At 40.1% G+C, this 27,458-nt stretch overlaps 1 protein-coding gene across 1 annotated transcript in view; it reads left to right on the top strand.

The window, feature by feature from the left end:
* Positions 1-11,164: 11,164 nt before the first annotated feature.
* LOC139538431 (activin receptor type-1C-like) overlaps positions 11,165-27,458 on the top strand; it is a 38,488-nt gene continuing 22,194 nt past the window's right edge. Inside the window, exons 1-2 of the mRNA XM_071340439.1 lie at positions 11,165-11,297; positions 15,049-15,279. Of these exons, the coding sequence (XP_071196540.1) occupies positions 11,228-11,297; positions 15,049-15,279 (301 nt within the window). The 5' untranslated portion in view covers positions 11,165-11,227. The remainder of the gene's footprint in view (positions 11,298-15,048; positions 15,280-27,458) is intronic.

Below are 27,458 nucleotides of genomic sequence, written 5' to 3'. Positions count from 1 at the left end.
CGGTCTCACATCAAGCTAGACACCCCATTCAACATTCTACTGCCTGTTGACATCTAGTGGAAGGCGTATGAAGTGCATACAGATCCATAAATATAAGGCAATTGAATAGGCAAGCACTGACACAGAGCCCCACTTTCAGAATTTTCACTTCCTGTTTGGAAGTTTGCTGCCAAATGAGTTCTGTTTTACTCACAGATATAATTCAAACAGTTTTAGAAACATCAGAGTGTTTTCTATCCAATAGTAATAATAATATGCATATTGTATGATCTAGAACAGAGTACGAGGCCGTTTAATTTGGGCACGATTTTTTCCCAAAGTGAAAACAGTTAACAAGAAATTTGTGGAGTGGTTGAAAAACACATGTTGGATTCATTAAAACTCGTTTGTAAACTTCCGACTTCAACTGTATCAATTATTCATTTTGTAGACAAACTGGATTTTGAATTGTTTGGTTGTCAATGCAGCTACTGTAAATATCAACATTTGAAGGAGATGTAATCTTCTGGTTGGACAGTTCCATCTGTGCCACTGACTTAGTCTGGCTTTAATTCCAGCTTGTCTACAAATTAATAAATGATATGTTGGATTCATGTCTCCATCTCAATCAAAAATCTATCTAAAGTTAAAGACTAGAACTATGTAAATCTAATCAAACCTTAAATGCTCTTTCAACAAAGTTTGATTTAGTACTACTCTTTAACTTTGATTCTTGGTTGAGATGGAGACGTGAATCCAATATATCAATGATTAATTTGTAGACTAACTGGAATTAAAGCCGGACTAAGTCAGTGGCATAAAAGCTGCATCTCCTTCATGTTAATATTTGGTTTCACCAAACACAATTCAATATCACTTTTGTAAAACAGTAAGTAACCTATTAACTTGTCGACAAGTTAACAAATATGTTGCATTCATGTCTCCATTCTAAACCAAAAATACAAGTTAAAGAATACGATTAAGCCAAGGGTTCAAATGAAACTATCCAAGCGTGAGAGATCCTTTTAAATGTTGATATTTGGTTTCTTTGTCAACCAAACACAATTCAAAATTACTTTTTTAAAATAGAGTAAATAGCCTATGTTACAAACTAATGTAACCGTAATTATTCAACTTTAAAATGAGTTACATATCCATTGCCGCATGTTAAGGTTACTGTAACTATAAATGTCTTATGTAATCATAGAAAGCGTGCATGTTCAAGAGCATGCAAAGGTCGCAGGTCTGAGATCTTCAGATCTTCAATAATCTGCACAGAATCTTGTACAGCATTGATCACTTGTACCGTGTACTTTTAATGTAATCTCAACTGCAATCCAAGTCATTTGGTTGTGCTTTAACACGTTAAATTGTTGTATAAATAGAAAGTATCTGACATTGTATTACCAATTTAGTTATGTAAATGGTTGAAAGCAAAGGGATTACACATTTAGATGTTTTCCATTGGAATTTGCTGTGCTTTTAGATGGTTGAAAGCATAGTGATAACACAAACTTCTGGCTGTCTTTATGAGTGGGTGAATAAAGGTTGAAATCTCATTGATCGTCTCAACCAAATATTACACACATTTCCACATTTGAAATGAGGGGGTGTGCCCAGTGGGTAACAGCTACTGCTCTCCCTCCAACAGACTATCCTCACTGACTCTATGCACATCCACAGGTTTGTACCCACTTAGGCACAAAACCTACGCTGTTGGTAAAATAATTATTTATTTGATGTATTATTCAATGTGTTATTATCAATACACACAGTCACTACAAAGATACAGGTGTCCGTCCTAACTCAGTTGCCGGAGAGGCCAATACTGGCTTGAAAACAGTTAGTCTAATGGCTGTGATAGGAGAAAAATCAGGATGGATCAACAACATTGTAGTTAATCCACAATGCTAACTTAAATGACAGAGTAAAAAGAAGGAAGCCTGTACAGAATACAAATATTCCAAAATATGCATCCTGTTTGTAATAAGGCACTAAAGTAAAACTGCAAAAAAATGTGGCAAAGATGAACTTTATGTTCTAAATACAAAGTGTTATGTTTGGGGCAAATCTAACACAACACATCACTGAGTACCACTTCATATTTTCAAGCATGGTGGTAGCTGCATCATGTTATGGGTATGCTTGTCATCGGCAAGGACTGGGGAGTTTTTCAGCATAAAAAAGAAACGGAATGGAGCTAAGCACAGGCAAAATCCTAGAGGAAAACCTGGTTCAGTCTGCTTTCCACCAGACACTGGGAGACAAATCCACCTTTCAGTAGGACAATAACCTATAACACAAGGCCAAATATACACTGGAGTTGCTTACCTAGATGACATTGAATGTTCCTGAGTGGCCTAGTTACTTAAATCGGCTTAAAAATCTATGGCAAGACTTAAATAGATGTCTAGCCATGATCAACAACTAACTTGACAGAGCTTAAAATGTTTTTAAAAAACAACATGCAAATATTGTAGAATCCAGATGTGCAATGCTCTTAGAGACTTACCCAGAAAGACTCGCAGCTGTAATTGCTGCCAAAGGTCATTCTAACTAAGTGGTGTGAATAGTTATGTACATTTATTTTCTGTATTACATTTTCAATAAATTCGATTTTTTTTTTTGGTCTAAAAAGATGTTTTCACTTTGTCATTATGGAGTATTGTGTGTAGATGGGTGAGAAAATTATTAAATAAATAAATTTTGAATTCAGATTGCAACACAACAAAACATGGAATAAGTCAAGAGGTATGAATACTTTCTGAAAGTACTGTATATCCTACTACCAGTTACTTTTTTATGTCTATACCCACCTCAGGCACTCCAGTACCCCTGCACATTGAATGAGCTGACCTGTATATACTTGAATTCTCATGTTTCTAACTCGCATCATAGTTCTTGCGTGGTTTTTATTTTTATTATAATTATAATTATCACTGTACTGTTTTACACCTGTTGTATACCCACGTACGCCTGTTGTATACTGTGCACGTGGGGCGGCACGGGGCACAAAAAAATTCGGAATGGTGACATTCGCGCGATCGGTTTTCTATTGCTCATTTGCACGTCACGCCAATGATATCATGTCACTGTGTGAGACTGTGGGTCAATTAACCTTGTCGGAGTGGGCACCCTGATTCTAGTTTGTGAGCTAGGCAGGCTATTGCCTGGGATGGTTTCCCACTTAGAAGTAAGAGATGGGGAGGGGGGCGGGGATAGGTTGACCTCCGGTCTCCCCACTGGAAGCACGAGGAAGGGGGAGCGGGGGAATCTATCAAATAGCGCACATCTAACTTTGTACAGTACTAATGTGATTAGTAAAATCAGTCACACTATGAAATGCACCAAATAAACCACAATTAATTCATAGAACTGTGAATATATAGTTTCACATACATATTGTTGCGTTTTTTTCCAGTTTTTTTGCAAAATCGTTAAGAATAATATAAAACCAGTCTGCACACCACCAAGGTGAATTGGTTTAGTCTGGACTCTTGGTTGACAGTGTTGGGGGATGGGTAATGTCTTGATGCTCGAGTGCCAAATCAACACACATGGATAAGAAAAGGTCTAAGCCATCAGGTGCCCAGTGTAGGAAAAAGAGGAAAGAAGAAGAGGAGAAACGCGTAAAAGATAAAGGTATGCAGCTATGTCATCTCTTTATGAGTAATGAAATAGGCTAGTATAACACTTATGTTTGTTAGACTATGTTGCTTGCTATGCTATTATACATAGGGCTAAAGTATTCCGTTTTCTGTCCAACTAGCTTACATAACATTGGATATAATTTCACACAGTTTCATCATGACAATGTGTGTAGCCTGCAGCAAAACGATTACAAACTAACTAGCACATTGATTTGGTTAACTTTCATTGAGGTGACATAAAGGTTTTCTGTGATTGTATTGACTAGGTCCTGAGCTCAGTAAAGGGAATTTCCAATGCTGTAGGCTAACTTAAAAACTTATTGTGAATAGGGGGGCGCTGTTTTCACTTTGGAAAAAATCGTGCCCAAATTAAACGGCCTCGTACTCTGTTCTAGATCATACAATATGCATATTATTATTACTATTGGATAGAAAACACTCTGAAGTTTCTAAAACTGTTTGAATTATATCTGTGAGTAAAACAGAACTCATTTGGCAGCAAACTTCCATACAGGAAGTGAAAAATCTGAAAACGAGGCTCTGTGTCAGGGCCTGCCTATTCAACTGGCTTTTATTTATGGATCTGTATGCACTGCATACGCCTTCCACTAGATGTCAACAGGCAGTAGAAGGTTGAATGGGGTGTCTAGCTTGATGTGAGGCCGAATAAGAGCTTTTGGAGTGGCAGGTCCGGTCTTTTGTCAGTTTTCGACGGCGCGCAGGAGAACCTCACATTGTCTTCTGAAAAGCATTCGGTATACACTACGAATTGCTCCGGCTCTCATTTTATTGGATACATATGAGAAGAACATCTTAAAGTAGGATTTTCAACCGAGTTTGACCAGTTTATTCAACGTTTATTGGGAATTTTGGAATTTTTCGTTCCAAGCGCCAAGAGTTGATGGGCATGTTCGCGCCACAATGCTAGCCAAAGTTGCTAATTCGACAGAAGAAATGGACATTCTGTACACCATGTATTTTTCATAAATGTTTTATGATGAGTATTTATTTATTTCACGTTGCTCTCTGTAATTATTCTGGCTGCTTTGGTGCTATTTGTGATGGTGGCTGCAATGTAAAACTACGATTTATACCTCAAATATGCACATTTTTGAACAAAACATAAATGTATTGTATAACATGATGTTATAAGACTGTCATCTGATGAAGTTGTTCAAGGTTAGTGATTAATTTTATCTCTATTTCTGGGTTTTGTGAAAGCTACCTATGCGGTGGAAACATGGTGAAAACATGCCGTTGTGTGTTTGGCTATTGTGGTTAGCTAATATAAATACATATTGTGTTTTCGCTGTAAAACATTTAAAAAATCGGAAATGATGGCTGGATTCACAAGATGTTTATCTTTCATTTGCTGTATTGGACTTGTGATTTCATGAAATTATATTATATGATATCCCTGTCGCGTTAGGCTAGGCTATGCTAGTCAGCTTTTTTGATGAGGATGCTCCCGGATCCGGGATGGGTATCACTGAAAGGTTAAAAGATGTCTATATTATGCTGATATTTTGTATCTTTTGTGATATATTGAGTATTTTGGTGTGTCCTTTGCCTAGAATTAGCCAACGAGGTTGTATGGTTCATTTGGTTCCTATTCTGAAAGTTTGATAAATTGTGCATAATGACATGCATATTTAATTGTGCAACAGATGTATTTAGGGTGTCAGACTCACATACTGTATTTCAATGCAAATTAAGGGGCACTACTGAAATATTTTGGAGCACCCTCTGGCACTGGCCAGGATGAGGAGCCATCCACCTCCTCAGCCACACAGGCCTCTTCAGAAATGATCCCGGAGCCTCAGGATGAGGAGCCATCCACCTCCTCAGCCACACAAGCCTCTTCAGAAATGATCTCGGAGCCTCAGGATGAGGAGCCATCTACCTCCTCAGCCACACAGGCCTCTTCAGAAATGATCCCGGAGCCTCAGGATGAGGAGCCATCCACCTCAGCCACACAGGCCTCTTCAGAAATGATCTCGGAGCCTCAGAATGAGGAGCCATCCACCTCCTCAGCCACACAAGCCTCTTCAGAAATGATCTCGGAGCCTCAGGATGAGGAGTCATCCACCTCCTCAGCCACACAGGCCTCTTCAGAAATGATCTCGGAGCCTCAGGATGAGGAGCCATCCACCTCCTCAGCCACACAGGCCTCTTCAGAAATGATCTCGGAACCTCAGGATGAGGAGCCATCCACCTCCTCAGCCACACCGGTGTCTTCACAAATGTTGTCCGAGGATGAGAATGAAGACCCATTCGCTTCCACTTCTCCCCAGCAGGATTCTTCAGGTGTGTTTGTGCATGTGTGTGTGTGGGTACACGCACGTGTTTGTGTGCTTCCCTGCATAGCATAAACAAAATAAATAATTTCCCTTTTGCAAAGTTTTAAGTTTCCATATTGTAGGTAACAATGATGATTTTATTATTACTGGGTATGTATGTGGGATGTTCCACCACTATAAATGCTGTGAATAACCTGTGTAAACTAATGCCCATGTGCTCTCCATTAGAAATGCCTGTACTGTAGCAGCATCCCCACCAAATCCGTGACAGAGGATGAACCACTGTCTACAGACCCTACTGACTGGCCTTCAGTTCTGACTGACAGAATTCAGACACAACTAGTTTGCAGAGGACCAACTGAGGTACCACCTAACTTTGTTTTCCCAAGGAATGAGAGTGATGGAAGAAGTTGCCACCACTAGTATTTCAGGAAGACCTTGGTGAGTGGTGAAAAAATCCCTAGAAGTTGGTTGGTGTATTCTGAAAGAAACAGCCTCTTGTGCTTCTGCTGCAAACTCGTTTCTAAGAAGAAAATTAATTTAGCAAACTCAGGACTGACGGACTGGAAACATGCAAGTTCTTTGCTGACTTCACACGACAACAGTCCAGAACACCAAAACTGCATGAAAACATGGAAAGAACTGGCAATGAGGATCAAAAAAGGGGAAAAATTGATAAGCATGAGATGGCACTTATGGAGGCTGAGAGGATAAGATGGAGAGAGGTGTTGACACATCTGATTACTATTGTGCAGTCTCTGGCAATTAGAAATCTGGCACTAAGGGGACACACAGACACTGTACTCTCCATCAAATGGAAATTTCCCCAGAGGTTCACCTGATGGCACAATTTGATCCAGTCATGAAAGAGCACCATAACCGTGTTCCAAAAAGGGACCTCGAGTCACACCACCAGCTACCTTGGCCACCAAATACAGAATGAACTCATTGATTTGTTGAGCAGCAAGGTCATTTCAATAATGGTGAGTGATATCAAGCTGACAATTTTTCTCTATCATTCTAGATTGCACCCCAGATGTCAGCCACACTGAACAGTTGTCAGTTGTGATTAGAATTGTCTCACTGAATGAGGAGCCCCACATAAAGGAACATTTTTATGGGGTTACTGGAGGCAGAGGAGTCCACGTGCCAACATTTGGCATCCCTGATTCTCATAAGATTAGAGGAGCTAAAAATTCCTTTTGAGGACTGCAGAGGACAGTCTTATGATAACGGGGCCAACATGAGAGGCAAAAACAAAGGTGTCCAAGCCAGACTCTGGAAATGAATCCAAGAGCTATATTTGTGCGATGTGTGGCTCACACATTGAACCTGGTTGTGGCTGATGCTGCTAAAAGTTCTGTCGATGCCACTTTGGCATCTTACACAAACTGTACACCTTGTTCTCAGCCTCCACACAGCGATGAGCCATCCTGAAAAAAACAAAAAGACTGAGACAAGATGGGAGAGTAACGTTAAGGGTGTCGAGCCACTGAGGTATCAGGCAGCACCGGTGAGAGAGGCACTGATTGAGTTGAAGGATCAAGCCAAAGACCCTGTGATAAAGATTGAGGCCCAGTCCTTGTCAGCTTCAGCATCTGTACAGTGGTGTGGTATGACATCTTGAGCCAGATCCAACATGTGAGCAAGCTGATGCAGTCTCCCAGTATGCATGTGGATGTTGCAGTCAGTCTTCTCAGAAAGACAGAGAGAGGTCTCAGCAACTACAGTGGGGAGAACAAGTATTTGATACACTGCCGATTTTGCAGGTTTTCCTACTTACAAAGCATGTAGAGGTCTGTAATTTGTATCATAGGTACACTTCAACTGTGAGAGACAGAATCTAAAACAGAAATCCAGAAAATCACATTGTATGATTTGTAAGTAATTAATTTGCATTTTATTGCATGACATAAGTATTTGATACATCAGAAAAGCAGAACTTAATATTTGGTACAGAAACCTTTGTTTGCAATTACAGAGATCATACGTTTCCTGTAGTTCTTGACCAGGTTTGCACACACTGCAGCAGGGATTTTGGCCCACTCCTCCATACAGACCTTCTCCAGATCCTTCAGGTTTCGGGGCTGTCGCTGGGCAATAAGGACTTTCAGCTCCCTCCAAAGATTTTCTATTGGGTTCAGGTCTGGAGACTGGCTAGGCCACTCCAGGACCTTGAGATGCTTCTTACGGAGCCACTCCTCAGTTGCCCCGGCTGTGTCTTTCAGGTCGTTGTCATGCTGGAAGACCCAGCCACGACCCATCTTGACTCTCTGAGGTCATTAAAGATCCCATGGCACTTATCGTAAGAGTAGGGGTGTTAACCCCGGTGTCCTGGCTAAATTCCCAATCTGGCCCTCAACCATCACGGTCACCTAATAATCCCCAGTTTACAATTGGCTCATTCATCCCCCTCCTCTCCCCTGTAACTATTCCCCAGGTCGTTGCTGCAAATGAGAACGTGTTCTCAGTCAACTTACCTGGTAAAATAACGGTAAAATAAAAAATTATAAAAAAATCTTCAATGCTCTTACTGAGGGAAGGAGGTTGTTGGCCAAGATCTCGTGATACATGGCCCCATCCATCCTCCCCTCAATACGGTGCAGTCATCCTGTCCCCTTTGCAGAAAAGCATCCCCCAAAAATGATGTTTACACCTCCATGCTTCACGGTTGGGATGGTGTTCTTGGGGTTGTACTCATCCTTCTTCTTCCTCCAAACATGGCGAGTGGAGTTTAGACCAAAAAGCTCTATTTTTGTCTCATCAGACCACATGACCTTCTCCCATTCCTCCTCTGGATCATCCAGATGGTCATTGGCAAACTTCAGACGGGCCTGGACATGCGCTGGCTTGAGCAGGGGGACCTTGCGTGCGCTGCAGGATTTTAATCCATGACGGCGTAGTGTGTTACTAATGGTTTTCTTTGAGACTGTGGTCCCAGCTCTCTTCAGGTCATTGACCAGGTACTGCCGTGTAGTTCTGGGCTGATCCCTCACCTTCCTCATGATCATTGATGCCCCATGAGGTGAGATCTTGCATGGAGCCCCAGGCCGAGGGTGATTGACCGTCATCTTGAACTTCTTCCATTTTCTAATAATTGCGCCAACAGTTGTTGCCTTCTCACCAAGCTGCTTACCTATTGTCCTGTAGCCCATCCCAGCCTTGTGCAGGTCTACAATTTTATCCCTGATGTCCTTACACAGCTCTCTGGTCTTGGCCATTGTGGAGAGGTTGGAGTCTGTTTGATTGAGTGTGTGGACAGGTGTCTTTTATACAGGTAACGAGTTCAAACAGGTGCAGTTAATACAGGTAATGAGTGGAGAACAGGAGGGCTTCTTAAAGAAAACCTAACAGGTCTGTGAGAGCCGGAATTCTTACTGGTTGGTAGGTGATCAAATACTTATGTCATGCAATAAAATGCAAATGAATTACTTAAAAATCATACAATGTAATTTTCTGGATTTTTGTTTTAGATTCCGCCTCTCACTGTTGAAGTGTACCTATGATAAAAATTACAGACCTCTACATGCTTTGTAAGTAGGAAAACCTGCAAAATCGGCAGTGTATCAAATACTTGTTCTCCCCACTGTACAGGGCAACAGGCTTTATGACTGCACAAACATCAGCCAAGGATATTTGCGAGGGTATGAATGTAGAGGCCGTTCTACAACAAAAAAGGCTGAGGTCCACAAAGTGGCACTTTTCATACGAATCATTTGATGAGTCTTTGAGTGATGCACTGAAGAAGCTGGTGGTGACATTTATCAATGTCGTTGATGCTGCAACCTCAGCCCTTCAGGAAAGATTTTCTATATTGGAAAATGTGGGAGAGAAGTTTGGAGTGCTGTCAACCTGCCAAAGTATCTCAAATGAGGAGCTGACAGAACAATGTGAGGCTCTTAGTATGACACTGCACAATAAAGAACACTCAGAACACTCAGGATGGCAGAGAGCTTGCACGGGAACTGAAGAACTTGCCTGACTTGCCATCGAAGACCATGACCCTGCTTGAGCTGCTGATATTTATACACGAAAGGGAGCTCTCAGAAATGTATCCACGTTTGTGGACTGCTCTGAGAATTTGTTTTACTCTTCCATTGACCGTAGCTGAAGCAGAGAGGAGCTTTTCAAAGTTGAAGCTCATCAAATCCTACCTGAGGTCCACCATGTCACAGGAACGCCTTAGTGGCCTTGCTGTCATCAGTATTAACCATGCAATTGCTGGGCAGATTTCTTATGATGATGTAATTGATGACTGCATCAGGGAAGGCAAGAAAGGTCAGGGTTTAGATGGCAGTTGTGCAATTTAGTTTCTGTGTTTCTTGTTTGAAGTGCAATAGTGTAATAATCAGGTTTTCTTCTTTATAAGTGTGTTATTCTATTTGTGTGATAGGAATTGTGTTTTTTGTTAGCAATAGTGTAATAATCAGGTTTTCTTTTTTATTTGTATTTATATATTATTTTATTTCTTTATTTCTTTTTGATATTTATGAGTCTTATTTTTGTATATATTTTTATATTTATATAGTTTTAAATGTTATGATACATTTTTTGGGGGGGGGTTCGCGCAGGGAGCCATACACGCTAGAACCGCCACTGACGTGACGAATAAACGTTGAAACTTGAAACGATTTATTAACGACTTTATAGATAGTAAAATGGGAAAACAAAATATTGCTTATCTTAGACTTGGATCTATTTTTTATATAGGCTTTTATCTTAGATGTTTTGACTGGTGACAATATTGCTTTACTGCGGCAAGGCAATATTGTCTTCTGAAATGCCTAAATAGGTAAATGAGAAAAGGAGAATGCAGCTGATTGTGGTGCCAGATGCAGAGGTTGGGTCATCAGTCCTCACAAACATGTTTTAATTGTACCTCTATGATTTTTTGGGGAAATCCTTAACCCTAGCACAGGACAATTTATAAATGGTAAACTTATTGAATGTAGGCGCAAATTTGTGTTTATGACAGACAAATGTGCTCCACGATTAACTGGTTGCTATTGACATAGGCTATAGAGGACAACTTCTCAGACATTCGACAGTTAAGGGGCGTTCGTTCAGAACTATCTCATTCGTATGTCTTTATCGGTGGGCTTGAGCGTTAATCCCTTTAAATTCCAGTCAACAGAGGCGGAGCAAATCACCCTACTGCGTATTCAGTTCTCTCACTTGTTATTTAGTGGAGCAATGCGAAGTGTGCACATGACGGATTTACCACGAAAGTAATGATTTACTCTAGAAAAACGGTATAGACAGGCGTCCGCGAACCAAGCAGATGGTGCTCCTCCGGCCATGACTCGTACCAGGCTCCCCACGGTTGAAGCGGCGTTGATATTTCTATCTGTCGCACAGCTGAGCACAGGTAGGCTATATGACAAACGTTCGCTGGGTTTCTTATTTAAACTGTGCGACCACTGCATGTATTATGGGTATTTTAGGCGGTAATTGTAGGCTCTTTTGCTGTGTTTTATGCTCATTTCTTGACGGTCAGGAGCTCACCGGAGTACTGGCATCTCAAACGTTCTACTGCTTGAGCTTCGGTTCCTTTTATAGAATATTAGCTCAAAAGCATTGTGCGGCTCCTGCACCTAAATATAAACCTTACCGGCACCCAAAATGATTACCGGGACCTATTTCAGTCCAAGTCGAGTACTGTTTATGCTGTAACGTTCGTTAGTTGGACTTCAAATTTACAGCCTGATAGTTTGAGTAGACGCAGTCATATGATGACTGCCGTTCATGTATGATACAGTTTGCTACATATCTTTTTGTGAACACATTTTGGACCCTGAACAGTATGCAATATACACACTGTGTAATCATTTGAAAAATAGCTAATGTCAAAAGATCAGTCTTAAACGTGGTTTATTTTGAATCAACGTGATAGACGTTCACAGGTTCATGTGCAATATGACTTGTGTAGGCTGTAGGCTACTCTTTCATAAACCTAATTTACTCTATAGTGTTAAAATGAATTGTATTTTCCTGAGGCTCAGTTTGTTCCACCTTTGTAAAATGAACCGAACACAAATGTTAATACCTTTTACATGTTTCTTTATTATTATGTTGCTTTTAAAACTTTTTATTTACAGTACTATGATGGAAGTTTATTTTCTATGAATGGGTAGATGTAATGTTAACTCATGAATAGAGGCTCTTTACATTCAACAGTAAAGCCCCCGATAAAGTAGGAGGTATTTTTTTTTTTACTTAGGCCTATTTACATAAAACAGTTGGATATTACTCATTCATCTTCTCTCATTTTCAAATACCAAGCATTTTCAAAGGTTTTGGTTGGACTATATCCTACCACAATGTTGTATGGTCTGTGCCTTGATGGTGCAGACTGTTTAAGAGACTTTACAGAATCTATGTCAAATGATCTAAAATCCTGGCATTAGCACGTATTCTGCTGATTACGGCTATTTCGAAGAAGGGCCTACTTGAGTAAAGGACATCACGGTGCTTGCTTAGTGAGTACCGCTCCTTCTTTTGATTCGGCTCGAACCCAGGACCTCTGCATTGCTAGCACACGTGAAGATGTTTCTGAACATGTTTACATTTATGTGGATGCTACCATCATGAATGATTAGAGGGACAAAGGTTAGCATGTTTGGTTGTAGCCTCTGTAACTTTCTCACTCATCATTATTAATGAATTATTCATAATTTTTCTTAATCATGGCATCCTCCATATAGCCTAACTCTCGCACACTCACACATTTAATCGTTTTCTTTTTCTTGTGACTACTGATACTTTTTTACATATATAATTAGTAGGTTTTATCTGTTTTAACAAACTTTTTTTATTTTTTTTATTTTGTACGTATATATTGTATATTGCAGTGGAGGCTGCTGTGGGGAGGACGGCTCAATAATGACTGGAACGGAGCAAACGGAATGGCATCAAACCTGGAAACCATGTGTTTGATGTATTTGATACCATTCCACTGATTCTGTTCCAGCCATTACCACGAGCCTGTCATCCCCAATTAAGGTGCCACCAACCTCCTGTGGTATATTGCTTCCAACCACACCTGCACACTGTTTTAAAAAAAGTATATATATATATTTTTTTTGTCTATATTGGTGTTTAACCTGTTTTCTTTTGTGCAAATACATTAAACTTAAAGTAAATTCTAACCTTTTGACTACTTTAATACACTATAAGTGAATTTTGCCCAAATATACTTGTGACTTCTTCAAATAGGGGGACTAGATATAAGTGCTTTAATTTCTAAACAGTAAAACAGATATTAATGAAAATACCCTCAAATAAGATGACATTCTGTACTGTCGCCTCATATGAAACATTTGATCTAAAATGCTGGAGTATAGAGCCAAATGTAAACATTTTAGCTTCCCTGTCCAAATACATAAGGAAGGGAGTGTATGTCTAACACATTTCAAGATGCAGTACAAGGTTACATTTTTCAACAAAAATGAACAATTATTACGATAACTGTGGTTATGACAATTAATAATTATCCAAAATTCTACAAGCCCATGGGGATAAGCAAGAACAGCAAGTGAGACCCAATCATCACTATAAGATAATTATGAGGTGACCATTTACAGTATATCAGCTGCTTGTAGTAATAATTGCAGTGTGGTTTTAGTGATTTGTCATGATTGTGAACCACAGATGGCAATCAAGACATAGTATCCAGAGCCACAGGTTGCCTGCATGTCAGAGCTGGTTTCCCCATTAGTTAGATCTTTATTGTACATAGGCACTGTGTAATTTGCTGACTTTATGAGTAGGTATAATTTACCAGACATCCAACTGTTCACAATAGAGTGGCTCTTATGCTAGAAACCCTCTTGTATCTTAGTGTGCCTGTCCATGCTTGCCATACAACCCTCTTCTTTCGCGATAGCTAATGGGAAGGGCAGTGTATAATGTAAACACTCAATGGTAGATGGAGCCGCAGGTAGCCTAGTTTCGATCCCAGCTCAGACGGGCAAAATCTGGAGGTAGGAAGCCTAGTTTCGATCCCACCTTAGACAGGCAAAATCTGGAGGTAGGAAGCCTAGTTTCGATCCCACCTTAGACAGGCAAAATCTGGAGTGCGCTGGCAACTGGAGGGCTGCTGGCATCATCCTAGATCCCATTGCTCTAGGGGCTTTGCACTGCAGCTGACCCATTGCTTCCAGACCCTCAGGGGTATGTGTGTGTGTGTGTGTGTCTCGGTTGAGTTGTGAGCATAAAGACACGTTTCCGTTCTCTGTAAGTTAAGGGACAATAGAGTACATATTATCAGGGACTGACCCTGCATTTAAGGTGTGTTTTGGTCATCATTTAGTCAGTGTCAGGTAGCCAGACCCATTTGATGCCTACTTCTGCAGCAAAAAGGTTGCTCGCTTTGTCAGGAATAGACGCAATCTGGGAAACGGGCCCAAATACTTTTGTGACAGTGTATATATACAAAAAATGAATTCATACTCTTATTAAAAAGTGAAATTCCAACTTCGTGATGGAGGAAGTCACCCAGGAATCTTGTAAAGGCATATGTAAAATATGGACAAGTGAAGTCATTACCACATTTCACTGTTTTGAACACAACATACATTTGGAATGGATTAGTCTATTCATCTTCCCATCAGTAGTGTTGGCGAACATCTGAGGGCGTTCTGATATTCAGAGAAATCGAGCTTCGCTCAGACATGTAGCAGGGACCTGAGAGAATGATCTGAGAGATTCCCTGCAGGTCCAATCAGGAAAACCTCTCTGCCCTTATAAAAGATGGACACAGACCGATAGTATAGACCTACCTCACAAGTAGGAGAGCCATGCTGTCCTCATCGAATCAGGACAGGAGTGGGTAGAATCTCCAAGAAGAGCACAAGGTCATCTGGGTGTTAATATCTGGGTTCTAAATGAACAGGCATTATACTTGTTTCCCCTGCCACTGAATTGATTAAAAAAATACTGTTTTCCATGCTGTAGCTGAGATGGCTTGTTCTGAAACATGAGTTATACAGCTGTTAATGTTCTTCAGACGTCTAAGTGATATGCAAAGCCTGGCAAGAAAGGCTCTAGAAAATCACAAACGTAGGAGTGTACTAAGAAATGTCTTAAGCCAGACGTCTGATGTCACCCTGTTGTTTCAGCTCTGAAGTGTGTGTGCCAGCTATGTACCAACAACACCTGTGAGACAGGCGCGGACGGGGCCTGCTGGAACTCTGTGATGCTGATCAACGGGAAGGAGGAGGCCGTCAAGTCCTGTCTGTCCCCGGCCGAGATGAGGGGACAAGTCTTCTGCTACAGCTCCCGGAACGTCTCAAAGAGGCACTGCTGCTTCACAGACTTCTGCAACAACGAGACCCTGCATCTGCATCCAGGTAGTTATGAAGCTTTGGTAGTTAGTTTTATTTATTATCACTTTTGGTGCAATTTTTGCAAGTATGTGGTAAATTTTCACAACTTTTAGTCAAATTCAAAACAGATCATCAGAATGGCAATTTTCAATTGACTAAGTACAACACACAAAATGATACACTCACTTTTCACCACTGCTTTACTAAAATTGCATTGGCCAATACAGTACAGTACTACTGTAATATATGCCATTTACAGTCCACACATTTTGGTATGTGACCCCAGTGGGAAAACTGGTGTTGCTAGTGCCATGCTCTTAGGACCACTACAATACATAAGTACAATAAGATACTGTAAAATACAAGACACAATTACAATACAGGTGGAAGATGTATGATTGCCATCCCGATGAGCGTACCACCCTCCTTCAGGCCGTGGATGAGGCATGCAATGATTTCAATGCAGACCTACAGTGCCTTCAGAAAGTATTCACATATCTTGGCATTTACCTCATTTTGTTATGTTACAGCCTGAATTTAAAATGGTTTACATTGAGATTTCATTTGTCACTAAGCCTACACACAATACCCCATAATGTCAAAGTGGAATTATGTTGTTAGATTTTTTTAAACATAAAAAAAGAAATGAAAAGCTGAAGTGTCTTGATGCAATTAGTATTCAACCCCTTTGTTACCTCATCTCTGTACCCCACGCATACAATTATCTGTAAGGTCTCTCAGTCGAGCCTGGAATTTCAAACACAGATTCAACTACAAAGATCAGGGAGGTTTTCCAATGTCTCTCAAAGAAGGGCACCTATTGGTAGATGGGTAAAAATAAAAAGCTGACATTGAATATCCCCTTTTTTTTTATTTTATTTTTTTTACAATTTTGAGCATGGTGAAGTTATTAATTACACTTTGGATGGTCACTATAAAGATAGAGGTGTCCTTCCTAAATCAGTTGCCAGAGAGGCCAATGGTGACTTTAAAACAGTTACAGAGGTTAATGGCTGTGATAGGAGAAAACTGAGGATGGATCAACCACATTGTACACAATGCTAACCTAATGGACAGAGTGAAAACAAGGAAGCCTGTACAGAATAAAAAATATTCCATAACATGCATCCTGTTTGCAACAAGGCACTAAAGTACTGCAAAAAAATGTGGCAAAGCAATTACCATTTTGTCCTGAATACAAAGTGTTATGTTTGGGGCAAATCCAATACAACACATTACTGAGTACCACTCTCCATATTTTTAAGCATACTGGTGGCTGCATCATGTTATGAGTATGCTTGTATTTGTTAAGGACTGTGGAGTTTTTCAGGATAAAAACAAAACTAAATGGAGCTAAGCATAGGCAAGCTCAGAGAGGAAAGCCTAGTTCAGTCTGCTTTCAACCAGACACTGGGAGATGAACTTGCCTTTCAGCAGGACAATAAACTAAAACACAAGGCCAAATCTACACTGGAGTTGCTTACCAAGAAGACAGTGAATGTTCCTGAGTGGCCTAGTTAGAGTTTTGACTTGAATCTGTTTGAAAATCTATGGCAAGACCTGAAAAAGGTTGCCGAGCAATGATAAACAACCACACATTTTACAGAGCTTGAAGAATTGGACAAATGTTGCACAATCTAGGTTTGGAAAGCTCTTAGAGACTTACCCAGAAAGACTCACAGCTGTAATCACTGCCAAAGGTGATTATAACCTGTATTGACTCAGAGGGTTGTATAATTGTCTAACCAAAATATAATAGTTTTATTTTCCATATACAGTACCAGTCAGAAGTTTGGACACACCTACTCATTCAAGGGTTTTTCTTTATTTTTACTATTTTATACATTGTAGAATATTAGTGATGACATAAACACTATGAAATAACACACATGGAATCATGTAGTAGCCAAAAAATATATATTTTATATTTGAAATTCTTCAAAGTAGCCACCCTTTGCCTGATGATAGCTTTGCACACACTTGGCATTCTCTCAACCAGCTTCATGAGGTAGTCACCTGGAATGCATTTCAATTAACAGGTGTGCCTTGTTAAAAGTTAATTTGCGGAATTTCTTTCCTTCTTAATGCATTTGAGCCAATCAGTTGTGTTGTGACAAGGTAGGGGTCGTATACAGAAGATAGCCCTGTTTGGTAAAAGACCAAGTCCATATTATGGCAAGAACAGCTCAAATAAGCAAAGAGAAACAACACTCCACTCACTCACTCACTATCAGTCATAGTGGAACATCTACTCATTCAAGGGTTTTTCTTTATTATTACTCTTTTCTACATTGTATAATAATAGTGATGACATCAAAACTCTGAAATAGCACATGTGGAATAATGTAGTAACCAAAATAAAACAGTTAATTGGGGGCGCTATTTTTACGTCCGGATGAAGTGTGCCCAAAGTAAACTGCCTGCTACTCAGGCCCAGAAGCTTGGATATGAATATAATTGGTAGATTTGGATAGAAACACTCTAAAGTTTCTAAAACTGTTTGAATAAAGTCTGTGAGTATAACAGAACTGATTTGGCAGGCGAAACCCCGAGCACAATCTATCCAGGGAATTTTTTGTTGATGTCAATCTGTTTTCCATTGGTTTTATATGGCAAGGCCGTTTTTAATAGAAATATATTTTAATAGAAATATTCTTGTAGTTCCTATAGCTTAAACTAGATGTCAACAGTCTTTAGAAGTTGGTTGAGGTTTTTCTTTAGTGAAATGAAGAAGTAGCCCTGTTATTTTCCTGTGTCACTCCAGGTGGACTCTAATGATTTGGTGCGCGCGACCTGGAACGTGCTTTCTTTGTTTTCGTCCGGTATTGAACACAGTTTCTCCCGTCTTAAATTTTATCAATTATTTACGGAAAAAAATACCTAAAGTTGAATTCCGAAAGTTGTTTGAAATGTTTGGACAAAGATTACAGGTAACTTATGAGAGATTTTGTAGTCATGTAGCGTGAGTTGGAACCAGTGTTTTTCTGGATCAAACGTGCCAAATAAATTGACATTTTGGATGTATAACAATGGAATTAATCGAACAAAAGGACAATTTGTGATGTTTATGGGACATATTGGAGTGCCAACAGAAGAAGGTCGTCAAAGGTAAGGCATGAATTATATCTTAGTTTAGTGTCGCGCCTGGCGGGTTGAATTATGATCGTCTGTCTTTGTTTGATGGGGTGCTGTCCTCAGATAATAGCACGTTTTGCTTTCGCCGTAAAGCCTTTTTGAAATCTGACGCTGGATTAACAACAAGTGTAGCTTTAATTTGGTGTATTGCATGTGTGATTTCATGAAAGTTTAATATTTATAGTAATTTAATTTGAATTTGGCGCTCTGCCATTTCACCGGGTGTTGTCAAATCGATCCCGCTAAAGGGATTTGATCCATAAGTTAACTTAAAATAAATCAAAATATATTTGAGATTTTTCTAAGTAGTCACCCTTTGCCTTGATGACATCTTTGCACTCTCTTGGAATTATCTCAACCAGCTTCATGATGAATGCTTTTCCAACAGTCTTGCAGGAATTCCCACATATGCTGAGCACTTTTCCTTCACTCTGCAGTCCAACTCATCCCAAACCATCTCAATTGGGTTGAGGTCGGGTGATTGTGGAGGCCAGGTCATCCGATGTCGCACTCCATCACTCTCCTTCTTGGTCAAATAGCCCTTACTCAGCCTGGAGGTGTGTTTTGGGTCATTGTTCTGTTGAAAAACAAATGATAGTCCCACTAAGCGCAAACCAGATGGGATATCGCTGCAGAAAGCTGTGGTAGCCATGCTGGTTAAGTGTGCCTTGAATTCTAAATAAATCACAGACAGAGTCACCAGCAAAGCACCCCCACACAATAAAACCTCCTCCGTGCTTTACGGTGGGAAATACACATGCGGAGATCATCCGTTCACCCACACCGCGCCTCACAAAGACACAGCGGTTGGAACCAAAAATCTCAAATTTGGACTCCAGACCAAAGGACAGATTTCCACCTGTGTAATGTCCATTTCTCGGGTTTCTTGGCCCAAGCAAGTCTCTTCTTATTATTGGGGTCCTTTAGTAGTGGTTTCTTTGCAGCAATTCGACCATGAAGGCCTGATTCACGCAGTGTACTCTGAACAGTTGATGTTGAGATGTGTCTGTTATTTGAACTCTGAAGCATTTATTTGGTCTGCAATTTCTGAGGCTGGTAACTCTAATGAACTTATCCTCTGCAGCAGAGGTAACTCTGGGTCTTCTATTCCTGTGGCGGTCCTCATGAGAGCCAGTTTCATTATAACACTTGATGTTATTTTTGACTGCACTTGTAGAAACTTTCAAAGTCAAGGGGCATATACTTTCTGAAGGCATTGTATGTCAGGCTTAGATCCGTCGTGACAAAAGGTTTTCCTCCGGGTTCATGAACAATGAGGATATTTACTGAGCTTTCGATGAGCACCTATGGCCAAATACTCAAAACAGTCTTGATGCAAACTAGTGCCTGCTAAACATAGTTTCTTTAATTTCTTTAATTTGATTACATTGTGAATGATGTCTTCTTTGATCACACATGGGATAGAAATTATGGAAATGTGATGTTCAGTCCAATTTTAATTGGTAGTGCAAGTGTATTGCCTAATGTGAAACAGTGTAATTTAGCATACTACATTCAAAGGGCTATTTTTAAATATGTATCTAAAAAATGTTTGCTTTTGAATTAACTGGTTGTTAAAGGAACTAAATTGAGAAGATATCATTACGTTGTGTTTTGGTGATTTAACCAATGTCCTCATCATATTTCCCAGTAAACTTATATTTTGGATCAATAGGTTGTGTGGTGAAAGATGTCTACAAACAAAATGTATGCACAATGAAGGTTTTGAATGTAAGACTGGCTGCGTTACAAGTGTTACTTGTGAAAATAGTACCAAAGCTATAAAAAAACAACATTATGAAGTTATGATATTGACAAATACTGTTAGAATATATTGCCATATCATTATGGTTTCAATTCCTGCTCAAGGTTTTGAGAGATTAGGCAAGATACCCTGTGAGAAAAGGCTATGGCCATGTCTGAATCCAGGTACTTGCGTTCTAAATAGTAGGCATTTTGGGAATGCACTTTTCTTTTTTTTATAGTATGAAATTTCATTTTTTTTTTTATTGTGCTTTAAATGCCAGGATGTCATACTCCTTTCCGCTTTTCACCTAGTAGAACTCGCTGCACACTATTGAGGACGAGAATCATATTTTGAGGCCCACGTCTGTCTGACAATAGCTGATAATCAGCTGAGGGGACGCTCTGTACCAAAATGAATGGCGGGAATGAACGCAATTTCGTATTAGATGACATATTCTCAAACGGAGGAGCCTATTATGCTGTTTTTTATTGCTTAATGCATTACATTTATTTTATTTTATTTTATTTATTTATTTATTTATTTTTTATTTTAAATTTTATCCCCTTTTCTCCCCAATTTTTTTCGTGGTATCCAATCGCTAGTAATTACTATCTTGTCTCATCGCTACAACTCCCGTACGGGCTCGGGAGAGACGAAGGTCGAAAGTCATGCGTCCTCCGAAGCACAACCCAACCAAGCCGCACTGCTTCTTAACACAGCGCGCCTCCAACCCGGAAGCCAGCCGCACCAATGTGTCGGAGGAAACACCGTGCACCCGCCCCCCTCAGTTAGCGCGCACTGCGCCCGGCCCGCCACAGGAGTCGCTGGAGCGCGATGAGACAAGGATATCCCTACCGGCCAAACCCTCCCTAACCCGGACGACGCTAAGCCAATTGTGCGTCGCCCCACGGACCTCCCGGTCGCGGCCGGCTGCGACAACAGTATGCATTTTAAGTAGTAGGCAAGACAGATTTCAGAATATTTTTTTCTCTCACTTTTTGGAATCCCTAAATAGCCCAATATCCTAGAATAGAAGATCCTGTACTCTTCATATCCTCTGATTTGACATATCTGACTTGTTCTATACAAGTATTATATACAGTGAGTGTCATGAGGAGCTTAGAGTAGTTGAATCAGGTGTTTTAGTGCTGGGCTTGAACATCGTTTACTTCTTCAGGTCCAGGGTTAGTAATAACTGCATTACCAGAATCCAATATACATGTAAGTACATTGCATACCAATCATCATTATCATTTTAGACCCTGGTGTTTTATGTGAAAAATAATCAAACACGTAGAGAAAGCAACATTCTTGAAAGTAACATTCATCATTTGTTGACCCCCTTTGGTTATGATTGGATTAGGATGTTGAATTGCCTGCTGATGTTTTGGAAAAGAAACCGTACACTTGCTGAGGCCGCTCTATTTAAGAGATGTACTGACTACACTCTATCCTCTATTCATCAGAGCCTGTTCTCAGCCCTTAATAACAGTTCCCCTGGTTACCAGATTGATTATATGTACTGAAGCAGAGCGGTTCAACTGCTTCCAAATTGCCCGAGCTCAGTGGCGACCCGTCATTTATTTATGTCTGTCCCTCATTTTAAGGTCAACCCTGTTATGTGAACTAAACTCTCATTTTAATATATTCCTTTTAAATATGTTTTTTTCTTCATAAGAGACATTGAACATCTAATAGTCAAATCACAGTGTAAAATCAGGTGAGCTGGATCTACTCTTTTTGGCCATTTTCTGGTGTTTTGTGGTGGAAAACTGAGTGGGTCGAGCATAACATGTCCAACCCCTGTTACCCATAGGTTAGAAATATTTTAACATTTATTTTGTTAAGCTTGCATTCAATTGTCACTCCCTGTAGTACACAACAAGCTTCCATTCCCCATGTCACAAGGGAGTTTATGGCTGATTTTAAGATGAAATGGTCAACCCTGTTACCTTTTATTTGGCACTTAATAGGCACTTACTATAGTACATTTTGAGATGGGAAAACTTGTTTTTTTTAATGAAGTTGAACATGTTGATAAGCAACTGCTTGCTAAAGTTACGATTAGGGTGAGGTCTAGAATAAGGGTTAAAGTTAGGGTAAGTTTATGGCTAGGTTTAGTAAATGGTTAGTTAAAATGTTACTATCCAAATAAAGTGTTACTGCTATGCAGTGTTGGAAAAAGTACCCAATTGTCATACTTGAGTAAAAGTGAAGATGCCTTAATAGAAAATGACTCAAGTAAAAGTGAGTCACCCAGTAAAATACTACTTGAATAAAAGTCCTAAAGTATTTGGTTTTAAATATATTTAAGTATCAAAAGTTAATGTAATTGCTAAAATATACTTAAGTAGTAAAATAAAAGTATAAATAATTTCAAATTCCTTAAACTCAGCAAAAAAAGAAACATCCTCTCACTGTCACCTGCATTTATTTACATGTATGTGTAAATATTTGTATGAACATAACAAGAGTCAACAACTGAGACATGTGACTAACGGAAATGGACATGTGACTAACGGAAATGGAATAATGTGTCCCTGAACAAAGGGGGGTCAAAATCAAAAGTAACAGTCAGTATCTGGTGTGGCCACCAGCTGCATTAAGTACTGCAGTGCATCTCCTCATGGACTGCACCAGATTTGCCAGTTCTTGCTGTAAGATGTTACCCCACTCTTCCACCAAGGCACCTGCAAGTTCCCAGACATTTCTGGGGGAATGGCCCTAGCCCTCACCCTCCGATCCATCAGGTCCCAGATGTGCTCAATGGGATTGGGATCCGGGCTCTTCGCTGGCCATGGCCAGAACACTGATGTTCCTGTCTTGCAGGAAATCATGCACAGAACGAGCAGTATGGCTGGTGGCATTGTCATGCTGTGACACACTGCCCCAGACCATGACGGACCCTCCACCTCCGAATCGCTTCCGCTCCAGAGTACAGGCCTCGGTGTAACGCTCATTCCTTCGACGATAAACGCAAATCTGACCAGCACCCCTGGTGAGACAAAACCGCGACTCGTCAGTGAATAGCACTTTTTGCCAGTCCTGTCTGGTCCAGCAACGGTGGGTTTTTGCCCATAGGCGACGTTGTTGCCGGTGATGTCCGGTGAGGACCTGCCTTACAACAGGCCTACAAGCCCTCAGTCCAGCCTCTCTCAGCCTATTGGGGAACGTCTGCGCACTGATGGAGGGATTGTGCGTTCCTGGTGTAAATCGGGCAGTTGTTTTTGCCATCCTGTACCTGTCCCTTCAGGTGTGATGTTCGAATGTACCGATCCTGTGCAGGTGTTGTTACACGTGGTCTGCCACTGTGAGGACGATCAGCTGTCCGTCCTGTCTCCCTATAGCGCTGTCTTAGGCGTCTCACAGTACGGACATTGCAATTTATTGCCCTGGCCACATCTGCAGTCCTTGTGCCTCCTTGCAGCATGCCTAAGACACGTTCACGCAGATGAGCAGGGACCCTGGGCATCTTTCTTTTGATGTTTTTCAGAGTCAGTAGAAAGGCCTCTTTAGTTTTCATAACTGTGACCATAATTGCCTACCGTCTGTAAGCTGTTAGTGTCTTAACGACCGTTCCACAGGTGCATGTTCATTAATTGTTTATGGTTCATTGAACACGCATGGGAAACAGTGTTTTTAACCCTTTACAATGAAGATCTAGGAAGTTATTTGGATTTTTACGAATTTTCTATAAAAGTTCTGAAAAAGGGACATTTCTTTTTTTTCTGAGTTTATTAAGCAAACTAGAAGGCTCCATTTTCTTTTTTTAAAAGTTACGGACAGTCAGGGGAACGCTGCAACACTCTGACATAATTTACAAACTAAGCATTTGTGTTTAGTGAGTCCGCCAGATCAGAGGCAGTAGGGATGACCAGGGATGTTCTCTTGATAAGTGTGTGAATTAGACAATTTTTCTGTCCTGCTAAGCATTCAAAATGTAACGAGTACTTTTGGGTGTCAGGGAAAATCTATGGAGTAGAAAGTACATTATTTTCTTTAGGAATGTAGTGAAGTAAAAGTTGTCAAAATATAAATAGTAAAGTACAGATACCCCAAAAAGTACTAAAGTAGTACTTTCAAGTATTTTTACTTAAGTACTTTACACCACTGCTGCTATGTTTATGGTTCTTATTGTAAAGAGTAGACCACATGATTGAAAGTGCAAAGGGCAGATGAGATGACGTTAGCCCATTACAGTTGGAATGTTAGACGGTTTATTTTATTAGGATCTCTTTTAGCCCACCAAGGGCTAGTCTTCAAAGAGTCCTTTAGAAATGTAAAAACATCCAGAAAATCTATACTAACATGTCTCTGTGCGTGCAAAATACTGTATCTGTCTTGTCAGAATGACTGCCTCCGTGTTGAGGCAAACCATTGGAGTTGTCTGTGTTTTGGGGAAAAATTAAACAAGGTAGTCTTTATTTCAAACAGCTGACGTTGATTTCTATAAATGTGCCTACTTTCATACCATCTCATAAATATTGAGATGGAGGTATTGTGATTTGGATAAGAACATTTGAATTTGTCAAAAATGATGAATGACTTGAGATTGCTTCCCTAACAAATGCAGCCCCCAAAGTAACCTCCCAACATTACACCCAAAAAGATTAGTGGCCTACTCAAAGCACATGGGGAAGTAGATATGTCCCAAGTGCATCCAACTGATATGCATGTTGAAAAACATTCCAGTATCTTTTAACCAGTAGGGCAATGGAGGTTAGAGGCTGATTTCCTGTTGTTTTGCACTTTTCGTTGAGTGATTTCTTTGCTCTACTGGGACATGTGGTAGAATAGGCTTTTAGGTAAAAGGGAAAGACATGTTATGAAATACTTGACTTGGGTTGTCGACTTGTGTTCACATATGACTCTGTGTACAGTTCTCACTCTGTCGATGTTGCAAGACATCTTACTAGATGAGGACACTCAAAGACTATTGCTGTATTGGGGATAGCTAAGACCACCAGGTCAAACAAACATGACACCACTTAAGCTTTCGCCTGGGGTTACACAAAGCAACTTCATACAATTCTAGTTGCATTTATTACCACAAGCCCTTCCTCCCAAGTTAAGGTGCCACCAACCTCCTATGGTTGCAAGTGACAACATCTCAAGCAACTTTGCTGTTACATGAAGCAACTCATAAAAAAAAAAATGTAATCTTTATTTAACTAGGCAAGTCGGTTAAGAACAAATTCCTATTTACAATGACGGTCTACCGGGGAACAGTGGGTTAACTGCCTTGTTCAGGGGCAGAACGACAGATTTTTACTTTGTCCGCTCGGGGATTTGATCCGGCAACCCTTCGGTTACTGGCCCAACGCTCTAACCACTAGGCTACTTGCCGCAACTCAAACGCGATTAAAATTGCATGCAAGAGCCAATCAAATTGAAGCTGCTTGTTTGAGAATTCCAAACTCACCCCATGTCACCTGCTGCATTACGTTGTGGTTTCACAAATAATTTGTTTATCCAACCATTTAGTTATTGTAACAGCAAGGATATATAAGACATGCAGCCTGTAAAATATTGCTAGCTAGCCAAAATGACATTGCAAACACCAAGACAGCTAGCTAGCTAGCAACAAGCTAACCAAACTAGCAACGAACTAAGATAGCTAACACAGTTCAATTAGCAGAATGTCAGCCAAAATCCATCTCAATACAGTAAAATCCATCTTCTCGCATTGCCGGCTAGTGGGTTTCCTCTCACTACCACATTTGGTAGTGAGTGGAAACGCCAAGCGGATGCTTCACATCTATACATCCGGTGAAATATCTGTCTCATTGTTCTATCTGTGTTGACATGACAAATTGGTCGAAATTCTGAACCTTCGAATGGATCATGTGACAAAAGGGTTTGTTTTGCGCAACTAGTTGCAAGCAACAGCCAATCAAAGTTGAAATTTCATCTGGATGCATCCAAGTTGCAGATGAGCAGCTTATTAGTGTCAGGGGGGTGTCTTGCTTTGCACGCTTTGTATAAAATGCAGTACGACAGGATCTTTATAAAACAACATAGCTCTTTATTAGCTAGCTATAACTGGCATGTTCATGTGTCTTCGGTCATGATCGACGGAAAATAACCTCATGACCTGGGTGGTCTTAACCAATCATAGCGCAGTATGATATGACGGTAGAATGCAACCAGTTACAATTCAGTATGTTGACACATTAATATCACAGGGGTTGTTTCACAAAGCAATAGAAAAGCAACTCTGTTGCAAGCAGCTAAAATGACGTGCAAGGTGTGTAGCAGCAGCTCTACACTGAGTGCAGTTTCTGTACTGGTGATATTAAGGCTATTTTCAACTTTGAAAAATAACTGTTCAACATAGAAAGAATACTGCTTTAGTACATTATTTTCTATTACTTTATTATGACATTTTGTATTACTTTATTACACTAGTATCTCCATGGTAATTCTAGCATTCTAATCTTATCAAATGTGAGTTTTTGAGAAGGAGATGTTGTTGTCCCTGAAATGGTTGTTTCTAACCAAATTGTCCCCATCCACCCACTGAACAAATCAAGGACCGTAAAATGTCAACTGCTCATTATTTAAACATAATGACAAGGTTAGACTTGCACTGCATTAGGATTATGTCTGGCAGCACAGCCATATGCCTGGCAGTACATGGATGATTTCAGAGTCAAGATCCAGTCAGGTCCATAATTATTGGAACCCTTGATAAAGATGAGCAAAAAAGACTGTATAAAATAAATAATATAAATACTGAGCTATATTGCATGCTCCAGAAAATTTGGAAATGTTATACTAATACAATTGCTCAGAGAAATAGATGTGGTTGAACAAGTAGCCTAATTTCAAAAAATCTAAAAAAGATAGGGGTCAAAATGATTGGCATCCCTGTTTTCAATACTCTATCACCCTCCCCTTATGTTTCTGAGATTGGAGAACACATTGGGAGGGATCTTAGACCATTCCTCCATACAGGATATTTCCAGATCCTTCTTGTTATCCTTTGTCTGCGCTTATGGACTGCCATCTTCAATTCAAACCACAGGTTTTCAATGGGGTTCAAGTCCGGAGACTGAGATGGCCATTGCAAAATGTTGATTTTGTGGTCAATTAAACATTTCTTTGTGGATTCTGATGTGTGCTTGGGGTTATTGTCTTGCTGGAATATCTACTTGCGGCCAAGTGTCAGCCTCCTGACAGAGGCAACTAGGTTTTTATCTAAATTGTTCTGATACTTGGTAAAGTTCATGATGCCGTTGACCTTAACAAAGGCCACAGGACCAGTGGAAGCAAAATAGCCCCATAACGTCAAAGATACCCCACCATATTTGACCTTAGG

The sequence above is a fragment of the Salvelinus alpinus genome, chromosome 14, assembly GCF_045679555.1.
Source record: "Salvelinus alpinus chromosome 14, SLU_Salpinus.1, whole genome shotgun sequence".
Classification (NCBI taxonomy): Eukaryota; Metazoa; Chordata; class Actinopteri; order Salmoniformes; family Salmonidae; genus Salvelinus; species Salvelinus alpinus.
Note: the sequence above shows the minus strand (reverse complement) of the source record. Positions and strands in the feature narration are given on the sequence as shown.